The sequence below is a fragment of the Helianthus annuus genome, chromosome 9 (genome assembly GCF_002127325.2).
Source record: "Helianthus annuus cultivar XRQ/B chromosome 9, HanXRQr2.0-SUNRISE, whole genome shotgun sequence".
NCBI classification, from domain to species: domain Eukaryota; kingdom Viridiplantae; phylum Streptophyta; class Magnoliopsida; order Asterales; family Asteraceae; genus Helianthus; species Helianthus annuus.
Window position 1 is genome coordinate 104,992,880 of NC_035441.2, and position 27,431 is coordinate 105,020,310.

A 27,431-nucleotide genomic window follows, 5' to 3' on the forward strand; every position below is an offset into this window, starting at 1 on the left:
ATACCTCAACCCTTTTTCTAATTCATTTCTAATTCTATCCAAATTTCTATAAAACCCCCATCACCGTCACTGATTCGTCGCAAATTCCATCACCTCAACATCCGGTGGGTCATGAAACCAGAAATCTCCACCACCCTTCTGCCCAAAACAAACCCACCGGAAAATGAAGTCTCCGGCGTTTCTTCCATCTCCGGCGCCGTCTTCAACATCTCCACCAGCATGGTCGGCGCCGGAATCATGTCGATCCCGGCCACCCTGAAAGTTCTGGGCATCATTCCCGGGTTTGTTGTGATTATTATTATGGCGTTTTTGGTGGAGGTGACGGTGGAGTTCTTGTTACGCTACACCAATTATTCCGGTGAGGCGAATACTTACGGCGGCGTTATGGCTGAATCCTTTGGGAAGTTTGGTTCGGTTGCGTTGCAAATATGTATCATGATTTCGAATTTTGGGGCACTTATTATTTACTTGATTATTATTGGTAAGTTTCGATATTTGTTTTCTTCATTGATTTAGATTCAGTTTTAGTTTCATTAAGATGTTGACTAAAGGTACCCCACATGAAGCAATATTATTATTATTGGTTTGACAACTAAAATGTAGGAAAAGTAGAATTGATTCTCGGCGTTACGGTTCCGTTTTTTTAACGTCACTTGAGCGTACTGAATGCTTTTGCAATTGTTTATCGGTCATAACGTAAATAACTTGAATTTATACCGAGTGGGTCAAAATAACATTTTACGAACTTTTTAGAAAGTTGAATCGGTGTAAATGTCAATGTTAAAAGTTAAAAGAGTAAGAGTTAAATGCCATTTTAGTCCCTGTGGTTTGGGCCATTTTGACAGTTTAGTCCAAAAGTTTCATTTTTCGCCTGTGGGTCCAAAAAGGTTTCACCGTTGCCATTTTAGTCCACTGGGTTAACTTAATCCGTTATTTCTGTTAACGAGAAGGGCAATTCGGTCATTTTATATGGCCAAATTGCCCTTCTAATTAACAAAATTACATATAAAATGGACGAATTGCCCTTCTCGTTAACAGAAAACATGGATGAAGTTAACCCAGTGGACTAAAAATGGCAATGGTGAAACCTTTTTGGATCCATAGACGAAAAATGAAACCTTTGAACTAAATTGGCAAAATGGCCCAAACCACAAAGACTAAAATAGCATTTAGCTCAAAGAGTAATTTTCAAAAGCAAAAAAAAAAAAAGAAGTTAAATTCACTATAGCTAAGTGGTCAAACTTTTATATATATATATAATAATTAGTCACATTATCACCATCTATAATTTCGGTTTTCCCTCCTAGGGTGCGTTAAGCATACATGAGGTGCGTCTGACCCCGCCACTAGTAAAAAAGGAGTTGGCTAAATGTAATCATGTATGCTAAATGTACTGTTAGGTGAATAACGTAGAGGGGAGGGTAAATAAAAAATTAATAGAGAGAGGGTATGTTTAGCATTACCGGGAAATAGAGGGGGTGGGGTACGTTTAGCATAGCATTCATCAAATATTTTGATTGATTTCCTTTTGCAGGAGATGTACTGTCGGGGAGCCAATCCGATGGAGTACTACATTCGGGGGTTTTACAAGAATGTTTCGGATTTCATTGGTGGAATGAACGAGCTTATTCGGTCTTGTTCATCGTGATCTTCGTTATGCTGCCGCTTCTTTTGCTACCTCGAGTAGGTTGGTACCGGTTTGACTAATTTGACTTTTGTGGTCAAACTGGCTAATGATTTGTGTATTACTGTTGTTGACAGAGTCATTAGCTCATGCTTCAGCTGTGTCAATCCTGTTAGCAGTTGTCTTTGTTGTTATCATCGCTGGGATGGCGGTTTACGCGATGTTGGAAGGCCAAACTCAAGAACTTAAACTCTTCCCTGATTTTAGCGACGGGTTTTCGTACTTTAATCTTTTCACGACCATACCGGTCATGGCCACGGCCCTTTCCTCCTGCCATGTTACTAGTAATAATTTACTTTCGAGTATTATGATCAGATACCCGTTGTTGGGTTGCACATTATATAAAATACTGCAACCCAACAACGGGTCTAACCATGTGGTTATGATGAAATAGCGTTGTTGGATTGCATATTAGTGCAACCTGACAACGAGTGTAACCGTGTGGGTAATGATCTAATGTGGTTTTTTTCTTCATATAGTTCACCCGGTGCGAGCAGAACTAGAAGACCAATCAAACATGAGATCAGCAGTCCGGATTTCACTAGCTCTAAGTGTTGTAATCTACATGGCGGTTGGGTTCGTGGGCTACCTTCTTTTTGGTGAATCAATCATGGCTGATATGCTAGTGAACTTTGATCAGACTTCTAACTCGCCTGGCGGCTTGTTGGTTAACGCGATTGTTAGACTGAGCTACGCGTTACATCTAATGCTCGTTTTTCCAGTGATTTTTTATATTCTAAGGGCTAACATGGATGAAATGATTTTCCCACGAAAATCGCTTCTAGCTAGTGATACTACAAGATTTGTGTCGATCACATTAGTGTTACTGGCATTCGTCTATTTCGTAGCAATTGCGCTCCCGAATATTTGGTACTTCTTTCAGTTCATGGGGTCGACCACGGTTGCTTGCATCGCATTCGTATTCCCCGGTGCTATCGTTTTGAGGTAACAGTTCCTTTCATATTTGTTCGATGAAAAGTTGCTTTATTTATTAAACGAACGAGCATGACAAGATTTTATATTCACATAGTTAAATGAAAAAATACGAACAAAGGTCACACATGTCACATGTGAAAAAAATATTATATAAATACACTAAATATATTAATAATATGTTTACAGCTATATGAACCAACATAAACGTGTATGCAAGAATATTATGTGTATTTAATTAACTTAAAAATACTTTCAATGTTAGGCTGTTTCTCAAGTATTTTATATTTTTCATGTAATTGATGTTCGTTTATTTGTTTGGTTAAATTTAAGCGAACGAATACAAACAAGCTCTTGGTTCATGTTGGTTCGCTTCGTTTACTACCATAAAATTGGGCTTAAATCACCCGTTTATAAGTAATGGATCAAAATCGACCCCTTGTATTTTTGTTATCAGGGATATTCACGGGATCTCAACGAAAATAGACCGGACGATGGCGATAATCGTGGTGATCTTGGCTGCGGTGACTAGTGTCGTTGCCATTTCGACCAATTTGTATAGTTCATTTGGAAACACTTCGTAATATATTTTATGAGATTCGAGTATTGTAATCAAAAGAAAAATGATAGTAAACATGATTTATGATATTTCACAATCAATACTATTCTATGAATCATAGCACAAAATTATGCATATCGAACTAGTTTCTTTTTGTTTTTTTTTGTTTGTTTTATAGATTATTTGGTGGTTCATTAAAAAGCAAAACGCTTTGTTTGCTAGTGTATGTCTTCCTTTTCATGTGTAGAATATTTTAAATGATAACAATGAGCTTTTAGGTCCCGCATGTTGTGACGGGTCGTTATACTGAAGAAATATACGTAAACATGTTATCAAGTATGTGCGTATGTGCGTTGCGGAGTCTTAATTTATTTAATTAAAACCAAAATATAAAACACTATTAACATAGTAAACCATAGCATAAAATACAAAAATTTGAAGACCATATAAATAAACAAAAATAAACATTAAATGAATTAGTAAATTAGCATTGTATATTACGGTAAGATAGGGATATGGTAAAAAGTGTTTAAAATGTGAAAAAGGGTAAGAAGTGTTTTAAACCATTGGATATTTGATTTAATGGTTGAGATCAATAGGGTATAAAAATGTAAATTGTGTTTTAATTAGAAGGACCTTATGTAAAATTAAAGGGCAATAATGTCTTTTCAAATGTTTCAAATATGGTAACTGTATCCTACACAACCAAAACCCCCATCATTCTCGTAAAAACCAGCGACTTTCCTTCAACAGTTGATTATCCGATTTCCTTGACTATTAACCCTTGATAAAACACTATATGAAGATATAACACTGTCTGTTTATTGTAAGACACTATACAGTTTAATTAACAATAATCTGTTGATTTAAATCACTTAATAATCATAAAACACTATGAACCAGAAAATTAAGATGTCTGTACAGAATATAACACTATTAATTGGAGATAAAATACTATGGAAGGAATTAAGATGTCTGTACAAAATATAACACTATTGATTGATGATAAAACACTATACATCTAAATATATAAAAAAAAAATAACTCTGTTCATGATAAAACACTAAAACAACAACTTACCCTAAACAATTCAATGTATAAAACACTACATAAACACAAAATCAAAGCATACTAACACCAGAATCGCAGAAGGTTAACAACTGTATTGTCTCTGCCGATTTCATAATACCTCATGTATTTATAAATGATGAAGAATGATGCGTACATGAAAAATGTTATTTTTGCAAAAAATTACAAAATTCGAAACAATCCCTAAAATATCTCATCGCCAGTTTTTTTGCAGTTATCTTGGAATCAATTAATTGATAAGAATGGAAAATTACTAATACACCCTTTTGAATTAATTAAGATAAAGGACATTTGTCATTCTCAAATTATTTCTCACCCTTCTCACAAAAGTTGATTAATGTACAGAATCCTAAACCTATTATGGTATATGTACTCTATTCTAATTTGTTTTCATAAATTTCTATACACACCATATATAATATAAAAATCTATTAGTAAACTAAATTTGTAACAACAAGCTTCTTGATTCTACTCCTTCTGATAATTAAGCATATACTTTATTATTTTGGATCTTCTGATGATTAAGCTTCCATTTTGATTGTAAGCGTATAGTTGGGAGTATTCGGATGGTTAAACATATAGTTTAACAGAATGGAATACGTATTTGTGTAAAACCATATCAAACCTAACGATGATCACGAGATTCGAACCTTAACGAATTTCACAAAGTATAGTCTTATTCAGACAGTACTTTGGTATCCATTTAATGAACTCACAAGGTATAATACTTTGGATTCCATTTAACGAAATTCACAAAGTACAACACTTTGGAATTCGTTAGATGGTTCCTGAATCGATCGGACAGAACATCGCTTTGGTGATTATTGGTTAGAACACCAACGTATAGAGAGTAGAAATGAACAAAGGAAAATGAATCCTAAGCTTCCTATTTATAGGTAAGGTAGATTCATTCCATAGCTAGGAAGTTTCCTTAACCATTAAGTTTCCTTAACCATTGAGTTTCCTTAACTATTAAGTCTCCTTTAACCATTAAGTTTCCTTAACTATTAAGTTTCCTTAACCATTAAGTTTCCTTAACTATTAAGTTTCCTTATCCATTTAACTAAATAACTTACTTAGCTGTTTAATTAATCTTACTTAGCTTAATTAATCTTGCTTAGCTTAATTAATCTCGCTTAGCTTAATTAATCTTGATTAACTGATTAATTAATCTCCTCAGTTAACTTAACTGCTAAGTTTATTTAACTATTAAGTTTACTTAGCTATTAAGTATTCCAGCAATTCTCTGCTTACGAGTTCTAATTTCTAGATACCATGGAACTCGTATTAGTGTAGTAACTCAATTTAACTTTAACGATAATCACGAGATAGAAACCCTCACAATGAATGGCAAAGTGCGATACTTAAACATCCATCGAATTCACGACGAATGACAAAGTATAACCCGAGTTTGAGCAGCACTTAAACATCCATCGGATAGTTTCAATCGATCGGATAAAGTATCGTACCAGTGATTAGAGTTAGTATCCTAATAACGGCAGAGTTTCGGGATTTAGAAGGTATAATCCCGAGCTATTATTTACAAAAATAAAAGCTGACGGAAAGAAAAGAATTGAACAGTGATCGAGTTAATACCCTGTATCCGTAGCAGCGTTTCCCTATGCGGAAATTCGAATTTAGCAGAATAGAGGCGTTTTAAGAATGAGATTTCGACACAAAATGAAAGCTCGTAGCCTGTCCTAATTATAGCTAAAATTTGGGTCTTACGCGGCCCGCATAAGTCCTAAGACAAACCTTACGCGACCCGCGAGGGTAACAAGGCGGCATTAGGGTTGCTGAGTCATCGACACGTGGCGGCACCAGGTTTTCGCTCATCGTCGAACTGTCGTGGCCCGCGTGAACTTGGAGAAACATTTACGCGGCCCGTGTGAAGCTTTCATACTTATCCGGAATGATTTTTAAGTTGACGCGGCCCGTGTAAACTCCTCTTATGGTTTACGTGGCCCGCCTGAAACCCAAATTTCTTGTTTTCTTGATTTCTCATGTACGTTAGGGTTTCAGGGGTTTGGGTTTCCACTTACGGAGCGTTTTAGGACATTTTTGTGCGAGTCGTTACAACGACCACAAGAAAAGTTAGACCTGTTGTCAGCGGGGGAGGGGTTGGGTGGGGGTTGTTGGTTCGGGTTTGAGCATGGAGAACGGTTGCGGCTTGAGAGGCAGAATGAAGAGCCTGGTTTGCCTTGGTAGTTTCATTCATGCAGTGCTATGAACGGGCTTCAAAGAAGGAAGGGAGAGGCTTGGTATTTTGAAGGATGGTGGCAACGTCTCGTATTGTTCGGTGAAGCCGGCGAGAGTTTGGAGGAGAAGGTCTTGTTCATCGACAGGAGCATCAACATTGGCTAGTTGATCAGATAGAACTTTGAGTTCTTGATAATAGGCTGTCATGGAGGGAAAGTTTTCCAACCGGGTGTTGGAAAATTTCTGTTTCGGATGGAGAGCACGGGTGGCTTTGTTATCTTGAAACAAGGATTCAATGGCTGTCCAAGCATCATAGGCAGTGATTTTGGTTTTGATGACAGTTTTAAGCAGGTCCGTGGAGATGGTGCTATAGATCCATTGAAGGACTATGTCATCCAATCGTTCCCAAGACGCAGACGAACCGGAGTCGGCTGGTTGTTTATCTTTGTCAGTGGTTGTTGAAGAGGTAGAGGCTTTTGGACGTGGGGAGAGGCGATCGGAGACAAGATAGGCAGTGCAGTGGATACGAAACAATTCAGCCCAAGTGTTGTAATATGCGGCTTCGTTGTCAAGGGTAACGGGAATCAAGGCTTTGATGTTTGAAACGGTGATTACTGGGTGGAGCTTGGAGTCGGCCATTGGTGGTGAGAAAAGTGGCGACGGAAAAGAACAGGAAGAAAATCAAAAAAATTAGGGTTAGGAACGAGATATGGCTGATACCATGTAAGAGATTGATTCAAGATGCCTCTTCTATTCACAATAAAACTATATATGGAGTTACAATGGAATCTCCTATCTTTGGAGATGATAATTACAATAAAGGCTATACAATAATACAAATAATTGCCGTAAATAATTCCGTAGACTACTATAATCTATTTACAATAATACATTTATTCACACTTCAAAAGTTTTTAACATCGATGAAGAAACTTTTAGAAATATAGGATGTTTACAGAAATTAAAAAAAAGGTGCTCGATTATAAGTTCTAACTTATATGCTTTTTGTTATCAAACATGTTTAATATTAAATGGTATCGGAATTGCTACTTGCATGAAGTGAAGCGCGAATGTGGGGATGATGTTATAGAACTCGGAAATCACTATGTGCATACCTCATATAACAGTTGGGAGTTAATATTGCTGCAGCTATTGCACCACTACAACAACGTTTAATCTCTCCAGATATATGATGTAAACATTTAGTACAATCATTAGGTAATATATCACCAGTACATTGCATAACCATGTACAGTGTTTGACTTCCATAACGTTGATTATTAAAACCGTATCCCGTTGGTTGCTCCTTGTATAATCCTAGCAATAACGTTTCTCCCAAACTAGACAGGGCATTCTGTAGCCCAACAACATCCTTAGTTTTTGTGCCACTAACTTCATTGGCAACAAACCAAACATCGTAATTATTTACAGCATATTCCCCGTATTTCACCATACATTTCATCCTCCATGCCGCGGCTCCCTTCTGGTTTGGACACTTCTGTAGAAGCAGTGGGATTGTTTTGTCTACGCAAGACTTGCAATCTTGGGGATTTAAATAGCCCGCACAAAGTGCTACAGCGGTAACTTGATTTGGTTTAACGCCAATGGATTTAGAATTTAAAGCGGGTAGGCTCTTGAGTGCCGACTCGAGGTTTGTATTGTAGAGGCTGTTGGGTTGATAAGTGCCGGAGTCTTTCTTGCATCGGAAGATTTCGCTATAGATTGGTTCAGCCATGGTGAAGTTAGCAACATAGAGGATTATTTGTAGAAGATGCAAAAGTAAAATGATGGTTTTCATTTTCATTTATTTCTTCATCGTATTTGTGGAAGGTTGTGTTTTTATAAGCCAAAAGTGAATGTTGTAAAATGAAACGTGATCTTAAAAATAGAGTTGTACACAATTCTGATTAGTTAATTAAAATATTATTCCCGAATGTAAGTAGTAAAGCACCTCAAAATACTACTACCTTATAATAGAGTTTGAATTGTGTATAGTTGTAAAATAGAGTTTGAATTGTGTAGAGTTGTACTACCATCAACCAAGTTAAAGTGTTAAACCATAAAAATGATAACAAATAGTCAATAATTAAATTGAGGATCTTAATTTGTTTACATTTCTTTTTAATTCCACTATAAATATTATGAACATTCAACTTTCACTAGTAATTTTGTTACAAAAATGAACATTCGCTTTTTTTTTGTTTAAAGAGAACTTGTTGTTCCTTGTACCGTCATATTAAATTGCATTTATATCTATTAATACACAAAAATTAGTTATAAATAGATATATTTCTCCTCATACCTTACCTTAGTTTTGCCATTGATGGGATTTACTGAGTATGATGATAATGATTTCTTTGGAGTTAGACCATTAAAATATGTTACGTGTCTCGTATAATTATCATTTATTGTTCTAAATGGAACACATTTTAAAATAGAGTTTTGAGTACTCTACGGTTGCTGAGTTAGGCCCAAATCAACAATTTCACATGTATAACATACACATATCGAATTCTAAGACCTTCGTGCACGCTTCACTTAGAGCATAGGGAGTTATCTTGTTTTCCCATATTACTTCGTTTATCACATCAAGACCATCTCAACATTCTTTCTGTTTACCCCATTTTCCTCATTGTTCCCATCCACTTTTTCCCATCTATATTTATTTTGGAAACCCACCTTATATGAGAAAAGCACAGAAAACTTTGTGTTACACTATCGAAACAACCGTATTTTTTATAAAAAAAAAAATCATGGAACGTAATATACATTAATATGTATATTTCCAAACGTTTTTAGCCCAAAAAGACCAAAAAAGCGCCAGAGGTTTTTTTAAATAAATAAATTTATTACGTAACGGGTGTGTAACGTCATCTTTATATCAGCAGCGTTTTGTTACATATGTAACATATGAAATTTGTTTTTTTTTATTAAATATCCAATTAGCACTTTTTTGACTTTTTTTTTCAAAACACTCAAAAACATTTTTATGTTCCACAAAATTTTCATAAAAAAATACTCTGTAGAAACCTATAAATAGTTCATTTTTACATTTAAAAAATTAATTTTTACCTAATTTTTTGGAGTTTTTACATATTAACACATGTAGAAACGGTTTTATATAATTAAAAAATAAAAAACAGTTCAAAAAATGTTAAAAACAAATTTTTACATTTTTTTATTTGAACGGTTTCTACATGTGTTTATATATGAAAAGTCTCCGATGATAATTACCTATAAATTTTTTTATTGATTTTCTACATGTAAAATTAGTGGTTTCTCGATTTCTCACCTTTTCGGTGTTCCCCATTAAACCCAACCTTGTGTGTGTAGTATAAAATGAAAACTCGTTTGAGTTGAGAAAACCCATAAAAACCCTATATAATAAACCATATTTAATGAAAACTAGTGTTTTTCAATGACGCGCGTTGCACGAAAGGCATTGGTGTTTTCGACCGACATCATCCTGCAACTCTTCTTTTAACTGTTTCACTTCTTGCAAAGACTGAATGTAGACCCTAACTCTTGTTTCACCACTTAATCACTGTAAAAATTACAGGATTCATGTTTGGGGCATGGGTTGACACGTGGACTTCGAGCCTCCCCGCTTGTGAGTGACGTGTTGCGTCGGTTAAGACAAAAAAAGCCTAAAGCGTTAGGTAGATTTCGAACAGGGCGAGCTTGTCAAACGGCTTCTGCTCCTTGTCCCGGAACTCGATGTTGGCCACCGCCACCCGGTTTTCGTGACTTATATCACCACCCGGGACGCTATCGTAGTAGGCTTTAAAACGGTCGAGCTTCGGTCGTAGCTCGCGCCACTTGTGTTGGCACGCGTTTAAATTGTGACGGTCGTTCCCCACATTGTGCCGATAGCTAGCGAAAGCTTCCGGCCAGTAACGGGTCTCACCGGGTTGGCGGCCCTTCATCGCGTTGTGCCGGTATCAAGTGTGGATAGCGGGTTCGGGTAGGTGGAGTGAAGGGTTGGGGTAGCGATGTGGACAGGAGGTGGAGTTGGGGGTTTTATAGTGACTTGGGTGAACCGTATGGCCAAGCCAAACGGTTATTTTTTAAAATTTTAACCTAGCCGCAATGGCCTAGCCAACCGAGCCAATAAGAGACGGCCACGGAGGAGCTAGCGCCAAACGGTTATTTTTTAAAATTTAAACCTAGTCGCTATAGCGTAGCCAACCCAGCCAATGAGAGCCGGCCACGGAGGACCGCTAGGCATGCCCAATGCCCGGGCTGAAACTCCCGCCCAAGGGGCGACGTCGAAACCCAAACCCACCCGAGGTGGTGACTTGGGCATTTGTACCCAAACCACGGCCCAACCCTCGCCTCATACCTCATAGTCTAATAAATGAATATATGGTATTGCTCAATATTAAAATTTTAACCTAGCAGCAATGGCCTAGCCAACCAAGCCAATGAGAGCCGGCAACGGAGGACCTAGCGTCAAACGGTTATTTTTTAAAATTTAAACCTAGCCGCTATGGTCTAGCCAACCTAGCCAATGAGAGTCGGCCACGGAGGACCGCTAGGCATGCCCAACGCCCGGGCTGAAACTCCCGCCCAAGGGGCGACGCCGCCACGGAGGACCTAGCGCCAAACGGTTATTTTTTAAAATTTAAACCTAGCCGCTATGGCCTATAGCCAACCTAGCCAATGAGAGCCGGCCACGGAGGACCGCTAGGCATGCCCAACGCCCGGGCTGAAACTCCCGCCCAAGGGGCGACGCCGAAACCCAAACCAACCCGGGGTGGTGACTTGGGCATTTGTACCCAAACCACGGCCCAACCCTCGCCCCATACCTCATAGTCTAATAAATGAATATAAGGTATTGCTCAATATTAAAATTTTAACCTAGCCGCTATGGCCTAGCCAACCAAGCGAATGAGAGCCGGCCACGGAGGACCTAGCGCCAAACGGTTATTTTTTAAAATTTAAACCTAGTCGCTATGGCCTAGCCAACCCAGCCAATGAGAGCCGGCCACGGAGGACCGCTAGGCATGCCCAACGCCCGAGCTGAAACTCCCACCCAAAGGGCGACGCCGCCACGGAGGACCTAGCGCCAAACGGTTATTTTTTAAAATTTAAACCTAGCCGCTATGGCTTAGCCAACCCAGCCAATGAGAGCCGGCCACGGAGGACCGCTAGGCATGCCCAACGCCCGGACTGAAACTCCCGCCCAAGGGGCGATGCCGAAACCCAAATCCACCCAGGGTGGTGACTTGGGCATTTGTATCCAAACCACGGGCCAACACTCGTCCCATACCTTATAGTCTAATAAATGAATATAAGGTATATCACATAATAAATAAAGAATTAAAATGAAACTGAATGATACTGTTCATTAATTAAAATGAAAACATGATACTGTTCATTCAGTTTTCATTTTATCATATAGTAATTATTAAATGAAGAAAACTAACTTGTTTTGTCAAAATAAATCTATCAATTTAAAATAACCAAAGAAAGATAAATATAGAAGGTTGATGACGGGGGTAGCCCAAATCTCAATAATATGACTAAAACACATAATAGCTCAAAAGGTTAAAATGATTGAAGGGTTCGTAACCCGCGAAACATTGTAAGCAGAAGAGAACAAGCACAGTAATCAGTCACATCACATCAGCTGATAACTCACCAACTCTTCACTCAGCCGCAAAAGTGGCGTATGCAAAAGAGAACAGCCTTTTGTCCGCAGGTCCAAAGCCTCCAACCCCTAAATGGGTAAGCCTACTGCAGCAGAGGTTTACTAGGTCAAAGGTTTCCCCTTTGGGAGGAAACTTTCTCTATAAATAACATTCCATATCATTCACTTGGGATATTCGGATCAGTGTTGATCTCCTTGGATCTCTGATCTTCTCTCTTGTCTCTTGAAAACTTGCTTCATGCATGCTTCTCTTCTCTTCATTTCAAATTACATAACTTTTTTTTTGGGTAAAGGGTTACCCCGGTGAATTTTATAAATAATCAAAGAAAACCACAAGTGTATCAGATAGGATACACAAAGCTAGACTTGGCATACCGAGACTAGGACAACCAGAAAAAACACAACCAACGAAACCGACACAAACTATGACAACCAAGAAACAAACAAAGCCAAGACTACACAAGACCGACTCATATCATCTAGCCCACGCCTGTGTCATCTTCAAGCATAGTAATCTTCCACCTCCTCATCGTCCTTGTATGGTTCGCATCCCCGCCAGACTTGAACCCCATCACACGTAATCTAATTATGTTCAAAATTCTTTCAATCACCATAGAAACACTGCTTTGATTCATTGTAAAAAGACGAGCATTTCTTTCCTACCAAATGAAATAAGTTGTAGCAGCAACTACCATTTTGCACAGAATGTGGTCTATCTTCCTTGTGTTAGCATGATGAATCATCCAATCCATAACGGACTCCCATGTTTCGTTGATATTACTCATATCAACCATAGACTTAACATTATTCCACACTTGAGATGCGAATGGACATTGGAAAAACAGATGGTCCCTTGAGTCACGATCATACTTGCATAGCGGACAACACAACAGCCTAAGATTTGTTTCACTTCCTACTTCCCAAGCCTGTAATCGGTCCTGGGTTCTTAACTTATTTTTAATGACGAGCCACATGTGAAATGAATGGCGAGGAATGCATTGAGCGAACCAGATCAGATTTGCCCAATTAACAATAGGATTATGATCTCGTATAGAATCCCACACTTCTTTTGAACCGAACTGGCAAGGTTTACTCTCCAAATCTTTCCATATCAAAGTGTCTTCCATGTGATGTTCGAAACTTGGAGTTTCAATATTGTTTAATACCGGGAAAAGATCAAGCCAAGCTTGCGGCCACCTCCAGTGGCCGTGATCGTCAACAAGAGCGCTCACAGAGGATTGAAGAGTAAAACCAGCATTAGCAATAACCCGAGGGGAGATAAACGAGTTTAATGGGCTGTATTGACACCAGTTGTCGCTCCATGCGTTCGTTTGAACTCCACTTCTAATCTTTTTCCATATAAAAGGCCGAACAAGGCTGTGAATGGACATGATTTTCCGCCAACCCCAACTTAAGCTTCCCCGGCTAGGAATATCCCATAAGGTTCTACCTTTTAACTTGTGGGAATTAATCCATTGAACCCATAAAGAGCGCCTGTTGCTAACAATACTCCAAATGTGCTTTGCCATGAGAGCCTTGTTCATATCAGAGATATTTTTTATGCCCAACCCTCCTTCCTCCTTAGGTAAACAAACCTCTTTCCATGAAACTTTAGCATGAACTTTTCCTTGAGGACCCGCATTCCATAAGAAACGCCTCATTCTTTTCTCGAGCTCCTTTATAATACGAGACGGGATAATAAAGACGGCAGCCCAATATATATGCAACGATGAGAGAACTGAGTTTATTAACTGAAGGCGGCCAGCAAACGAGAGTGATTTAGTCATCCAGTTGTCAATTCTCTTATCCATGCGCTCCACCAAAATATTGCAATCACTAGACTTCAACCTGGACGAAATAAGGGGCACTCCCAAGTAGCGAACAGGCAAACTCCCCTCTTGAAACGGCATAACTTGAAGGATCTCCTATCTAACCTGAATAGGAACATTCCCAAAGAAAACAGTGCTCTTTGACGGGCTAGGAACTAGACCTAAAACAGCAGTAAAACTTTGTAACACTTCCTTGACTTTCCGAATAGAAAAAATATCACCATGCACAAAGATGAAAAGGTCATCAGCAAACGAGAGGTTGATTATCTTTTGTTTAGCACAATGGGCATGATACTTGAACGAACTAGCTTGAGCCGCTGTTTGAAGCATAGAAGAGAAGACCTCCATGATGAGAGTAAAAAGATATGGAGACATCGGGTCTCCCTGTCTAAGGCCACGCTTGCCACTAAAATAACCATGCAGATCACCATTAATATTTAAAGAATAAGAAGCAGTCGACACACATGTCATTATCCACGCCACCATTTTCTTATGAAATCCAAAATGTTTGAGAGCATCCTCCAAAAAAGACCAGCTAACAGTGTCGTATGCCTTCTGAATATCAATTTTAAACGCACATCTAGATGGGCCTCTATGAAGATGATAGTTGTGCATGAGTTCTTGGGTCAAAATAATATTGTCAGAAATCCTTTTCCCGGGCACAAAAGCAAACTGATTGATACTAATTAGTGACATCAGACTGCCCTTAATCCTGTCTGTTATGATTTTGCTAATGCATTTATACAAAACGTTGCAACAGGATATAGGCCGGTAATCCAGAACCGAATCTGGAGTGTCTTCTTGTTGGAAATTTGGTGAATGGATATTTAATATATTTATAATTTAATGAAATTATAAATATTAATTAGAATCTTCATGTGGTAAATAAAAGAGAAACTCTTGAGTAGAGCTTTTGATGACATTTAATTAGTTTTATTAGAGTTTTTAAGTCTCTAATTAAGTGACTAATTAAGTGAATAATTAAGTGAAACCTTTCACTAGTCTTATACAAATAGTAGGCTATGTGTTTTTTTTTGTTACAACAAAAATATGGTATTGCTTGATACATAAAGAATACTAGAAGGAGGATGAACACTTGAAGACCAACTAGAGAGATGGGTACTCTCTACTTGTTTTCCACCACATGAGTTCAAACACTACAATTACCGGATGTAACCTTGGGCCGATGAGCCATCTCCGGCAGTACAGACTGCTTCGACTGTTGTACCCTGGGAGACAGACGCGTTGCCTTTAGTAGAGGCGCGGAATCTGTTTTAAGGGAAGCGTGTTGAACACGTGCCTCAACCAAAATCGTCAACGTTTTAGTGTGCTCTTTGTTGCAGTCAAAAAGTATTTTTCTAGACTCAAGATGATGAATACTCGAGTCTAGGATGCTATCAAGTGCGCGTGAAAGACCCACCAGAGATGCGGCTTGAATCAAGATTGGTATATATAATTATATTTTATATTCTTTTTATTTAGTTATTGCAACCGGTATTGTACTATGATATTTCCTACGAATTCATTATTATATATTTTGTAATTATATTTTACAAAAGGTAAACCAAATTCCTACAAACTTAAAACAGATATCCTAAGATTGTTGCTATAATCTTAAAACCTTATTTATAAGGATTTTGGGTTCACAAAAGGATTTATAATAAAAAAATATATATATTTATTTAAAGATTATGATCTTATAAATATATTTTTTTTAGGAAATATGTATGTAGTACAACTTGTTGTGTTTGGATTTTTTTGAGATTGAGATACAATCTTAAAACCTATACCGTGGTACAAAACGAATAGTTTTGGTTCCAATGTTTTGTTTTGAAACGATTTTGGGAATCGTTAATTTTTCTAACTTTTGTGTTAGATCGGGTTTTTTAGTGTAAATCATTCGTTTTTGTAAACGTTAAATTCTCTAACACGTGTGTTAGACCAGAATTATTGGTGTAAACCATACGTTTTTTTGTAAACGTTAAATTCTCTTAAGTAGAGTTTTTTATGTCTTTAAATAAGAGTTTTATGTTACTTGATTAGAGTTTTATGTCTCTAATTAAGTCTCTATTTAAAGTAGACTTTTCATCCACCCATGGATTGGTATGAACAAATAAGTCTTATAATGATTTTTGTAATCATTTGTCTTCTAACATGTGTGTTAGAAACATTCATGAAATGCGTTAGTTTTGAAGCAATTTTAATTGTTTAGTTTCTAACGTGTGTATTAGAAATGACTTATTTATTTGAACCATATATGTGTTTTAGCAAGTCGAATTAACATTTTGTGAAAATGTTAATATTTCTAACGTGCGCGTTAGAATGTCTTTCATTTTAACATGATTGTTAAAAATTGTTAAAAATTGTTAAAATACAAATGCTTTGAAATGTTTTATGTAAACATTTTATACAAGTGATTTGTTGTAGCATTGATTTTAATGCTTTGTATGATTTAGAAATAAAAGGTCATACATTGAAGTTGATGTTTGATTGGCTTCAACAATTAAATCACCAAAAAGTGATGATGTAGTTGTGTAGGATTTATCATCAACTTTAATTTGTTATTTCTAAATCCATCTGAGTGAAATTTTAATTACTAATTTAACTCTTCATATGGTGAAACTCTTGAGTAGAGTTTTAATGATGACATTTGATGAGTTTTATTAGAATTTAAGTCTATAATTATTGAGACTCTCTTAACTCTTCATATGGTGAAACTCTTGAGTAGAGTTTTAATGATGACATTTGATGAGTTTTATTATAGTTTAAGTCTATAATTATTGAGACTCTTAACTCTTCATATGGTGAAACTCTTGAGTAGAGTTTTATTGATGGCATTTGATGAGTTTTAATGATGAAATTAATGATTTAACTTGGTCATGTTTTGTATATATAAAATAACTTAAATTTTCTAACACGTGTGTTAGAAAATATGTATCACGAATACGAGGTTAGAGATTGTTCATAATGAACAGAAATGTTTTATATAAACATTTAATTGCCTCTGTGTGCATTAAAAATGATGAGAAATGGTTTATTTTATAAACGATATCTTTGGAAAACGTTTTATGTAAACTTTCGATTCTATAATGTGCTTGTTATAACATTTTTTTTTTCTAACTTGCGTGTTAGAAAATGTTTAGTACATGTGTAGTAAGACTAAACAATAAAAAAAAACATTTGATATTTTGGGTTTGATCATGTTTTCATAACCCTAATTGATATTATTAATATTGTATATTGCAAAACTAAGAAACTGTTTTAAATTATTTTTAAAACAAAGTTTTGCATAACATTAATAATTCAAATGGTTCGCTACTCTTACTAGAAGTAGCATATGGTGAACAAAGTAACAGCCTGGTGGATGTTATTTGGTGAAAAACAACTTAGTGTTGTTGTGAACAAATTTAACTGTTCAAGTTTACTACTTAAATGTAGTATTTGTAACAACGTGGTGTTGTTTTGAGCATAATTGTCCAAGTTTAAAGTTTCAAGATGAAATGTGGAACTTGTACTTACAAGTGCATGGAGTCTTATTGAGGGAGTACCTCAAGACATGCCATGGGACAATATTATTGAGAAGATTTCGGTCAGATTATAAAGTGTTGAAGATAAAAGCACTTTGCTATTTGATGTCTACATATTGTCTATGCTTCCGTTTAAATTTCAAAAGTGATTGACACTTATGATTTAGTTTCCAATGTATTTTATTGTTTTGTGTTCAATATCTTCGGATAACACATTCAATTTTTTACAAAGAAATAAATCACTAATGGTTGTGACGTACAAATTATTTTTGTGGAAAATAATTATAACGTCGGTTATACATTGTTTAAAAGAATATGGTTTTAAACAGATAGTACATGAAAATACTTGGACATAAACAACTTGAGAGTTGTTACATTCACTAAAAGTCAAAGACGAAACATCAAATGTATAACCACATCATGAATGAGTAATGAAAGAACGTAGTGAGTGTATTGAGATGAAATACACTAACAACATTCATGTCGCATACTTCATTAGAAGTTATTGAAAAATTCACAAGTGTGAATTCTAAAATATGAAAGGAAAAGTACTATATGTTATTATATGCCTTTAATAAATCTTGCGAGATTTATAAGTAGATGCATCTACCACTTGATTATTGTTAGATCTATATGGAGATTTTACCTTCATTTGGGAGAGCATCCTAAATATACATATCTCCTAATGAATAACAATACATGTGTGCAAATCACTTATGGAAAAATTATGAATGCCATGTTGTTGAGTGTTGATCTAGTTGACTCTATCTCACACATAATAGTGATTGTAGACGAGAAACATTTATCTTGTTGGTGATGAATGTGTTCACCAAGTGACTTGGATTAAGACTCATGTTTAAGTACTTATGAGTCAATGGTAGATCGTTGGAGATCAGAGGTAAACAAGTTATGTTCCTTAAATGAATGATGAAATTTAGCTTTGTGTTATATACAATAATTTGTGAGACCTTCCTAAATATTGATGTTTTAGGATTATGAATAAGTCTCATTATTTTGCCTTAACAAGGGATGAATGTTGCAAAGTGATATTATGATATCCTTAGGGCTGTGAAGAATCAGAATGATGCATCTTTTGTTCACATGCTAAAGTATTGTAGTCTAAAGCATGCTAGACTAGTACTTGGTTAATTATGGGTCTTGACGGAGACTAATTAACTCTAAACATTCAAATGTGTATGAACACAAAAAGAATTTGTGTATGGACAAAGTTGAGAGAGAATTTTCATTCATTATAAGGAAATGACATGTAACTTTTAAAAGTTTGTTCGAAAAGCTAATGAGGAGAACTCATTGTCTAAGCTTATTCTAGATGTTAAATTAGAATTATTCTAAGTTGGTGACAAACTTATGACAATGGCATGTGTTGCTTTGGTCAGCTCGGAAGCTTGTGTAAGCTAATGCAATATGAGTTGAATTCACCGATACAATAAGGTTGGTCTTGTTCAATCATATGTGTATAAATGTCGTCATAAGTGGTGTTATGGAAATGTTGATCAAATGGCAAGAAATGTGGGGGAGGAACCATTTAAGAAACAACCCTATAAGGGTATGTAGAATTGGTTCTCATTAACACATCTAAATGTTATCCAATAACACTTAAATGTGGGGGGTGTCTTGCATTTGTTTTTAGCAATAAGGATTTTGTAATCCAATCTAACATTGCAAATAGACGACTAAGTGGAGGACACAAAGGCCGTAGTGCATAATGGAGATGTGTTTGCCTTAAATGATACACGTATCTTATGAAGACATATGTTATAACCAGATTCAGATGGCCACTGAGGTTATAGTCTTAGAAGTTGACAATAGGCAAAATTAACTTACGAGTTAAGAACACATCATGACAACTGATCTCAAATACGCAAAGTTATTTGCTAATGTTATGGATCCAACAACCTGAGGGTTTATTAGAGATCAAGTTGTGGAATGGGACTGAAGCCCTTGGAAAATGAAGTTCATATGATGGAAACCTAACTCAGTAGACTGGAGATCCCAAGAATTGAGTTCAATAGGAAAACCTAATTGTATGAATAAGCGAGGTCACTGTGGGGGAATAACCCTACGCATTTAATAAGGTAGTTTATTATAAAGATTAATAAACTTCCTAGTCCATTCCTAAAAGTGACAAGTGTGAGGCTAAGCATAATATGTGGTAAATGATTTGGATAAATCACGATAACCACAATGCTTTTAATGATCTAAGGAGAATCACCTATGTTAGAGAGAAGTGGGGTCGCTTCGAATGGAATTGGGGGCACAATTCCTAGAGCTCTCGCAGAACCAGGAAAGTGTTCCACGACCATTATTGGACACGACTATGAGGAGATGACCCGGCTAAGGAGAGTCTTGTGTGAAGTGTATTGTCGTCTACACAAACGGCAGACGAGTTCAAAGACATCGAGATCTACTCAGAGCTAGTGAGCTAAGTGCATTTCATGAGCGAAGGTTCAAAGGGTAACACCTACCTATCGTATGCAAAACTCAACTGTCGAGGTTACATTGGAAATTTTAAGTGTTTTGAATGATCTCCATTCATGTGGGGGATTGTTGGAAATTTGGTGAATGGATATTTAATATATTTATAATTTAATGAAATTATAAATATTAATTAGAATCTTCATGTGGTAAATAAAAGATTAAATCTTGAGTAGAGCTTTTGATGACATTTAATTAGTTTTATTAGAGTTTTTAAGTCTCTAATTAAGTGATTAATTAAGTGAATAATTAAGTGAAACCTTTTCACTAGTCTTATACAAATAGTAGGCTAAGTGTTTTTTTTGTTACAACAAAAATATGGTATTGCTTGATACATAAAGAATACTAGAAGGAGGATGAACACTTGAAGACCAACTAGAGAGATGGGTACTCTCTACTTGTTTTCCACCACATGAGTTCAAACACTACAATTACCGGATGTAACCTTGGGCCGATGAGACATCTCCGGCAGTACAGACTGCTTCGGCTGTTGTACCTTGGGAGACAGACGTGTTGTCTTTAGTAGAGGCGCGGAATCTGTTTTAAGGGAAGCGTGTTGAACACGTGCCTCAACCAAAATCGTCAACGTTTTAGGGTGCTCTTTGTTGTAGTAAAAAAGTATTTTTCTAGACTCAAGATGATGAATACTCGAGTCTAGGATGCTATCAAGTGCGCGTGAAGGATCCACCAGAGATGCGACTTGAATCAAGATTGGTATATATAATTATATTTTATATTCTTTTTATTTGGTTATTGCAACCGGTATTGTACTATGATATTTCCTACGAATTCATTATTATATATTTTGTAATTATATTTTACAAAAGGTGAACCAAATTCCTACATTTCTTTGGAACTAGAGCCAGGATAGTATGATTTATTTGCTTCAGGAGTTGACCGTTTTGAAAGAAATCCAAAATGGCATTCGTAACATCATTACCTACTATATCCCAAGCCTGTTTGAAAAAAGCTGACGTATACCCATCTGGACCAGGTGCCTTATTTTCACCAATGCTAAACATCGCATTCTTGATTTCCTCTCGAGTAACCTGTCGAACCATGTGATCTCTAGCACTTGCATCAAGAGAATTAAGAGGAAGATTGACCCAATCCAGCCTATCTACCCGATGTTCGGTGCCCAGGAAAGTCGCATAATGGTCGACTAAAGCAGCCATAATACCGTCTCCTTCATATCTTGTACCAGTAGTATCCGTTATGCTATGTATCTTCCCTCTAGCATTCCGACTTTTCACAACATTATGAAAGAAATTAGGATTAGAATCCCCCGCACAAAGCCATTCAACTTTGGACTTTTGTTTAAGATAACATTCCTCGTCATAAGCAGCCGATTGGAACTCATTGAGACAAAGGGTTTCCTGTTGCCGAAGAGAAGCATTCAACGGGTCCTGATCTATCAGATTATGTAAATTATCCAGTTTAATACGAAGTTCCGACACCTTTTTATGCAGGTTCCCTTGAAGAAACAACAATTTTCTTAAAAGCGGCTTCAAGTTTTTTAGTCTTTTCATGACCGAAAACATCATAACACTATCAACCTTCTTCATCCACTCCTGCTCCACATACAGCCGAAATTCAGGTTTAGCAGTTAAAAAATTCGGGAATTTGAAAGGCTTGTGTTTCTTGTCAACATGACTAGAAAGCTTCAGGATGCACGGAGTGTGATCCGAGACACGGAAAGGGTGATACAACACAAAAGCGTCTGGAAATAAATCTAGAAAATTTATGTTCCCCATCACACGATCGATCTTCTTTAACAAACCCACCCCATCCTTAGGCTTCTGGTTCCATGTAAAACGAAGACCATGCCCCTTCAAATCAATCAACTCTATGAATTTAATACACTCATTAAATTCACGAGTGCCAATGGAAGTACTAGACGGCCCATAGAGAGAGTCTTCGACATGCAAAATTTCATTAAAATCACCCATTATAGACCAAGGTTTGTCACGACATAAACTCTTATGCATACACAAATTATTCCATAACTGCCTCCTATCTTGGTAAGCATTCTTGGCATAAACAAAAGAACAAAAGAAAACCTTCTTATCATTTTTTGTTTGGATCTGGACATAAATAACTTGATTTGTTTGTGCTAAAACCATTAGATCTACCACCGCTTCATTCCAACCCAAGATAACCCTAGTACCTTTTTCACACAACCCACCATTAGAAGCCCAACTCCAGTTACGGAAAACATTCTTACATACCTTTGCTAGTTTAGAGACGTCCACATGAGATTCAAGCAAAGCACAAACATTAATTTTATTTTCAGAAGCTAATAACTGAACCTCAGATTGTTTCAGGGGACGGTTCAGGCCCCTAATATTCCATGCCATAATGCTACCCATTGACCACGGGTTGACCAGGAGTGCTTGCTCCCTCAGAATCATCTTTTCGGTAATCCATGGTCATAAAACGAGACATTTTAGTAGGTGTAACTTCCACAACCTCCTCATTAATCCTGCCGGTTCTTATATTAAGAGAATCAGGTTTTATATTCAGATTATTCAGATTTTCTACTCCATCACCATCCAATTTTTCCAATGTTTGAAACATGTTAGTCATCCGAACATTGCCAGCTGGTCCCGTATTTTCCGATTCAGCGATACTGGCCGACTTTGTTCCTGATGAACTCGGGTCAACTTTAGAGAACTTTGGACGATATTGAAATTTCGGCTTTTGTTTTTTATGTAAGCCACCAGGTTTAACCGTCTTCCGCTTGTCACTAATAAAACCAACATCATCAACTGTAACCTGTTTTGGTTTAGCCGCAACGTTCTTAGGACAGGCATGGTCATCATGACCGAAGATACAGCATAATGAGCAGCGTTGTGGCTTCCATTCATACTCTACTCGAATTTTTTCTATAACATACCCGTCCTGGTATAACTTAGGTATAGCTACCACAATGTGTTCCTTCAGCTCTGAATCGGCATTAATTTCAATCATTGCTCTAGCAAAACTGTTTCGACCCCAATTTTCAGCGCACTTGTCCGCCGTATAGCTGTCTAACCTCTTTGGAACACCAAGCCAAGCCTCGAAGCTAGCAAGCTTAAACCATCATCGGTATAGATAGAAAGAGGAACATTATGAAGTTTAATCCAAACCGGAACTGACTTTATTCCGTCTTTCTTCAATACCTCCGAAGGATACCAGACGTTTAAAAACAAAGGGACCTTTCGAATAAGCCATGGCCCACCCTCCAGAACTTTAGCCATACCCTCCTTAGAGTCAAATTTGAAAAAGAAAAATCCCTCCGCATTCATCATCAGCTTAACAAACCCAAACCTGGACCAAACATTTTTTGCATAGTATTCTACGACAGGATACGGCAGCCGATTACCCAGGAAATACCCATAGAGAACATTTTCGAATCTCTCTTGAACCTTCTGCACAACTTCACGAGGTATGACCACATCAGCCTCCTGACTATCTTCCACCGAATTCAGATGCCTGAAATTAACTTCCCTTTTGTTCACCGATTTTTTCATAGCTATCTCTGCATATGATGCCCGGTTGCCCTGAATCGGTTCAGTATCAATGTTTCCAGCGCTCACTACTGGTTCCAGATCCGCAGATGTCTCAAAACTAACTGGCTTTGTTATCTTAGTGAGTTCATCAATCACGTTTATCTTCCTGACTTCTGGCTGTGAATTATCCGTAGTGCCTCTACGCGCCATAAATCTTGTACCATCAATGTTGACAACTCTACTCGCAATACCCGAAGGTAAGGGTGGTTTCCCACGATCATCTTTCGGATATAGACTTGACTTTTTACGTTCATCCATGAAGAATACATCAACTCTCTTTTAGCACCGAAAGCAAGAAACCATGCAACAAGAATTAATCAAAGCAAAACCAAGAACAGAAACCCTATACTAGCACAAAACCCTTAACCGTTAAACCCTAGAATCAATTATCCACCCTTAACTGATTATAAAAGCGTTATCGATCTAGCTAAGTTAAACTCAGTTAACCGCAATCAACAACAACTAGTTTAATCAATCAGGGTTTCGAAAAGAATCCCTAGAGCGGCGATTGAAGAAAAAACGAAAAAAGAAAACCCTAATTCCTAATCGGAGGCTGAACCTTCTTCAGCCAAAGATCTCAAGTAAACAACAAACATAACTAGTGAACCTCCTCCTACGTCTGGCAAACGTAGGGTGACCCCACGACCTGCGTTAGGCAAACTTCAACCCTTGAAGTCTTGTGCCTTTCCAGTCTGTCCACTACTCCTGGTCTCATATTTGTTGTAACAACAAGTTGGCGCCCACCGTGGGGCTACGCTAGTCATTTTTCTCAAAAAGACAAGTAGTGTAGCTCCGTTCTCTTTGAAATCATCATGTCCGAAGGAGAATCTCCGGGAGAGGTAAATCAAATTCCACGTGCCTCTACTCCCAGCACTAGCCAAACCCCTGTGGCTATACCTACTTCTTTCTCAACTCCGAGCAGCACTCCAACAGGAGCAACGTACCCCGAGTTCCTCTCCTTCCAGACACCGACCCCATCTCGTTCAGGAGTTCCATCTCCTAATGTCGGTGCGTCCAATACTCCTACACGTATCGACCTCACACCGGAAGGGGTCGCGGACAACTTCCTACAGTTAAGGTCACTCCTTAACCAGTACGTGAATAGGGAAAGGGATAAAGGGGTAAGAATTCGGCTAGACTATGATGAACCAGAACCATCATTGTCACCTGGACCACCGGTTCTTCCTTTTACAAGCTTACAGCCAGCCGTGTCCAGAAACGAAGCTGGTCCTAGCCACCCACCTTTGAATCCCAGTCCATATACGTACACAAGGCCATATCCAACATATTTTCCTCTATTCTCCTCTCAACCAGTGGCAACAGGTACCCTTTGGGGCACGAGCTAAATTTGGATCAATTGTTGCAATCTCCTGTTACAAGCCTTCCACCTCCGGCAACTACCACGTGTGAACAAGCCTTGTCTGTCCTCCCTTTAGCACGAAGTGCCGTCATGAGTGCTCATATGGGAGTGAACTATGCAGCTGCACCTGAAAGCCTTCAAGGCTTCAACTTTATGCCACAGATGATGGCCCAAATGATGGTAAGCTTCCCTTGGTAGCACTTAATTAACCAGGTGCTGGCCACCCAAAGGAATGCTAACAACAACCCAGGCACAAGAACAGAAGAGGATTTGGCCAAACCATACAAACCAAGCAATTTGTCATGCTTTTCTCAGCAAATTGTTGATTACGATTTCCAAACCAGGATAAAGATGCCTTCTCACATACGAACATACGACGGAACGAAAGATCCAGAAGATCACCTGCAGATCTTCACAGGGGCAGCAAGGATAGAGAAATGGTCCAACGCTGAATGTTGCTTGATGTTCATGCAAACCCTTGTAGGATCTGCTCGGATCTGGTTCAACTACTTACCAGCCCGAAGCATTCGAACCTTCGATGATTTAAGCAAGGGTTTCTTGGCTAATTTCTCACAGTAAAGGAGATATGTGAAGGATGCCACAGTGATCTTCCAGATTAAACAAAAGGACGATGAAAGCCTCTGGGATTTCATCGAGAGATACAAAAAAGAAGGTTTGATGTATGTGGGAGCTGACGAGAAAATGAGGGTTGCAGGCTTCATGAATTCAATCACCTCTAAGTATCTCACCAGGGACTTCAACAAGTAATGGATCAGAATCGACCCCTTGTATTTTGTGATCAGGGATATTCACGGGATCTCGACGAAAATAGACCGAACGATGGCGATAATCGTAGTGATCTTGGCTGCGGTGACTAGCGTCGTTGCCATTTCCACCAATTTGTATAGTTCCTTTGGAAACACTTGGTAATATATTTTATTGGGATTTTTACATATTTCCCCCTCCTAAGAGGGCTTATTACATATTTCCCCAAACAAAAAAAACAATTACATATCTCCCCTTTTTTATGGAAATTACTCAATTACCCTTCTGATAATCTTCATACGATGGTTTCCTTTTACCACGCTAAAAACCCTACATCAGACTTCATCGGTCTTCTTCCCCTTCCCCTTACCATCGGTCTTCTTCCCCTTCCCCTTACCCTGAGAAGCGCTGAAGCCCACACGACACCAAAGGGGACAACGCCAAACCCTAGACGAGCAGAAGAAGACGGCACCAGCATTGTTCTTATAGGAAGTTGATTTTCGCATAGTTTTTTCAAGTTTCCAGGTATTTTTTTCGAGTTTCGACTTTTTGGGTGTGTGTGTGATATGTTCAGGGCTTACCTTGACAAAATATGTTCAGTGACTTACCCTCAACCCAACGTTTTTTTGGCTGGGTCATTACACTAGCGTTTTTTTGGCTGGGTCATTAACTTGCTGCAGATTTTTTTTGGCAAATTATGATTTATATCAGAATCGACCAACTAATCATGAACAGTTGTATCTAACCGTTAAAAGTCTTGAAAATGTGCAGATATACTGGATAAACCTGGTCTACTGGAGCAAGGATCTTTTACGGTTCTTTTACTGTTCTTTTTTTGTGAAGCGGATCTTTTACGGATCTTTTTTTTATGATGTTTTGACTTGAGATGGTCAAACTTGTTGCTGCATTCACCATGGTCAACAACGTCATCCATGTTATTAAGCGTGATAAGAAGTGGGAGTTATTGTAGTACTGCTTTGTAGCTTAAACTGCATAAGGGTATTTTGTTTATTTGTTGATTTTTTTATCGTGGTATGGCCTCGATAGAGTCCACCTTGGAGTTTTGAATGGTTTCGGTTTAAGATGTCCGGATGAAGCCCTGTTACGATATGACAGTAAAGATGTCCGAAATTCCGAGTTCTGCTATTTCTTGTTGAGCAATGTTGCTATTGACATCTTGATGAAAAGCCAAAGAATCCTGACCTTGAAGTTGAAATTTCTTAGTTTGACTACTAAGTCAAAGTTAACAATTTTGTATTATTTTTCTTTCAGTATTGTTAAAATACGTCTATAATCCCTCGGAAGAGGTTTGATTCTGTTAATATTTCACCTGTGCTTATACCTTATGCAAATGTTTACTTCTCAAGTCAAACTATGTTTTTCCAGAATAATGATCTTTTTTACAAGAGTTTGGACAACTTTTAGGTAGGGATGGCATGGGACCTCAACAAAAGGACAAACAAAAATAATATGCTTATGGGGATTGATTAGCAACAAGTAGAAGAATTGGGGAAATATATAATTGAGTGGTGATATTAGAAAGGGGAAATATGTAAATATTCATTTAATAAGTCATTAAGGGTAAAAATGTCATTCAATAAGAAGAATTTAATGAAAAGGGGAAATATGTAATATATATGGGTTAGGGAGGGGAAATATGTAATTGAATTTTATGATTGGGTAAATATGTAATAAACCATCTTAGGAAGGGGAAATATGTAAAAAACCCTATTTTATTAGATTCGAGTATTGTAATCAAAAGAAAAATGATAGTAAACATGATTTA

At 37.5% G+C, this 27,431-nt stretch overlaps 1 protein-coding gene across 2 annotated transcripts; it reads left to right on the forward strand.

Annotated features, from left to right (window-relative positions):
• Positions 1-25,814, forward strand: LOC110878069 (amino acid transporter AVT6C). Of its 2 annotated transcripts, none has more exons than XM_035977484.1 (5): positions 1-481; positions 1,535-1,687; positions 1,762-1,968; positions 2,164-2,629; positions 25,684-25,814. In XM_035977484.1, the coding sequence occupies exons 1-5, from the start codon at positions 112-114 to the stop codon at positions 25,808-25,810; spliced, it is 1,323 nt and encodes a 440-aa protein (XP_035833377.1). In that variant the 5' UTR covers positions 1-111; the 3' UTR covers positions 25,811-25,814. The 2 variants fall into 2 exon arrangements, with proteins under 2 accessions (XP_035833377.1, XP_021982017.1); XM_022126325.2 differs by lacking the exon at positions 25,684-25,814 and adding an exon at positions 3,075-3,313 and having other exon boundaries at positions 8-481.
• The last annotated feature ends 1,617 nt before the right edge of the window (positions 25,815-27,431 follow it).

Bases quoted from the DNA above. Each gene is read 5' to 3' on its own strand.
- LOC110878069 (XM_035977484.1), top strand. From the start codon at position 112: ATGAAACCAGAAATCTCCACCACCCTTCTGCCCAAAACAAACCCACCG. The intron at 1,688-1,761 runs GTTGGTACCGGT...TGTTGTTGACAG, and splicing joins TCTTTTGCTACCTCGAGTAG to AGTCATTAGCTCATGCTTCA. The intron at 1,969-2,163 runs GTAATAATTTAC...TTCTTCATATAG, and splicing joins TTCCTCCTGCCATGTTACTA to TTCACCCGGTGCGAGCAGAA.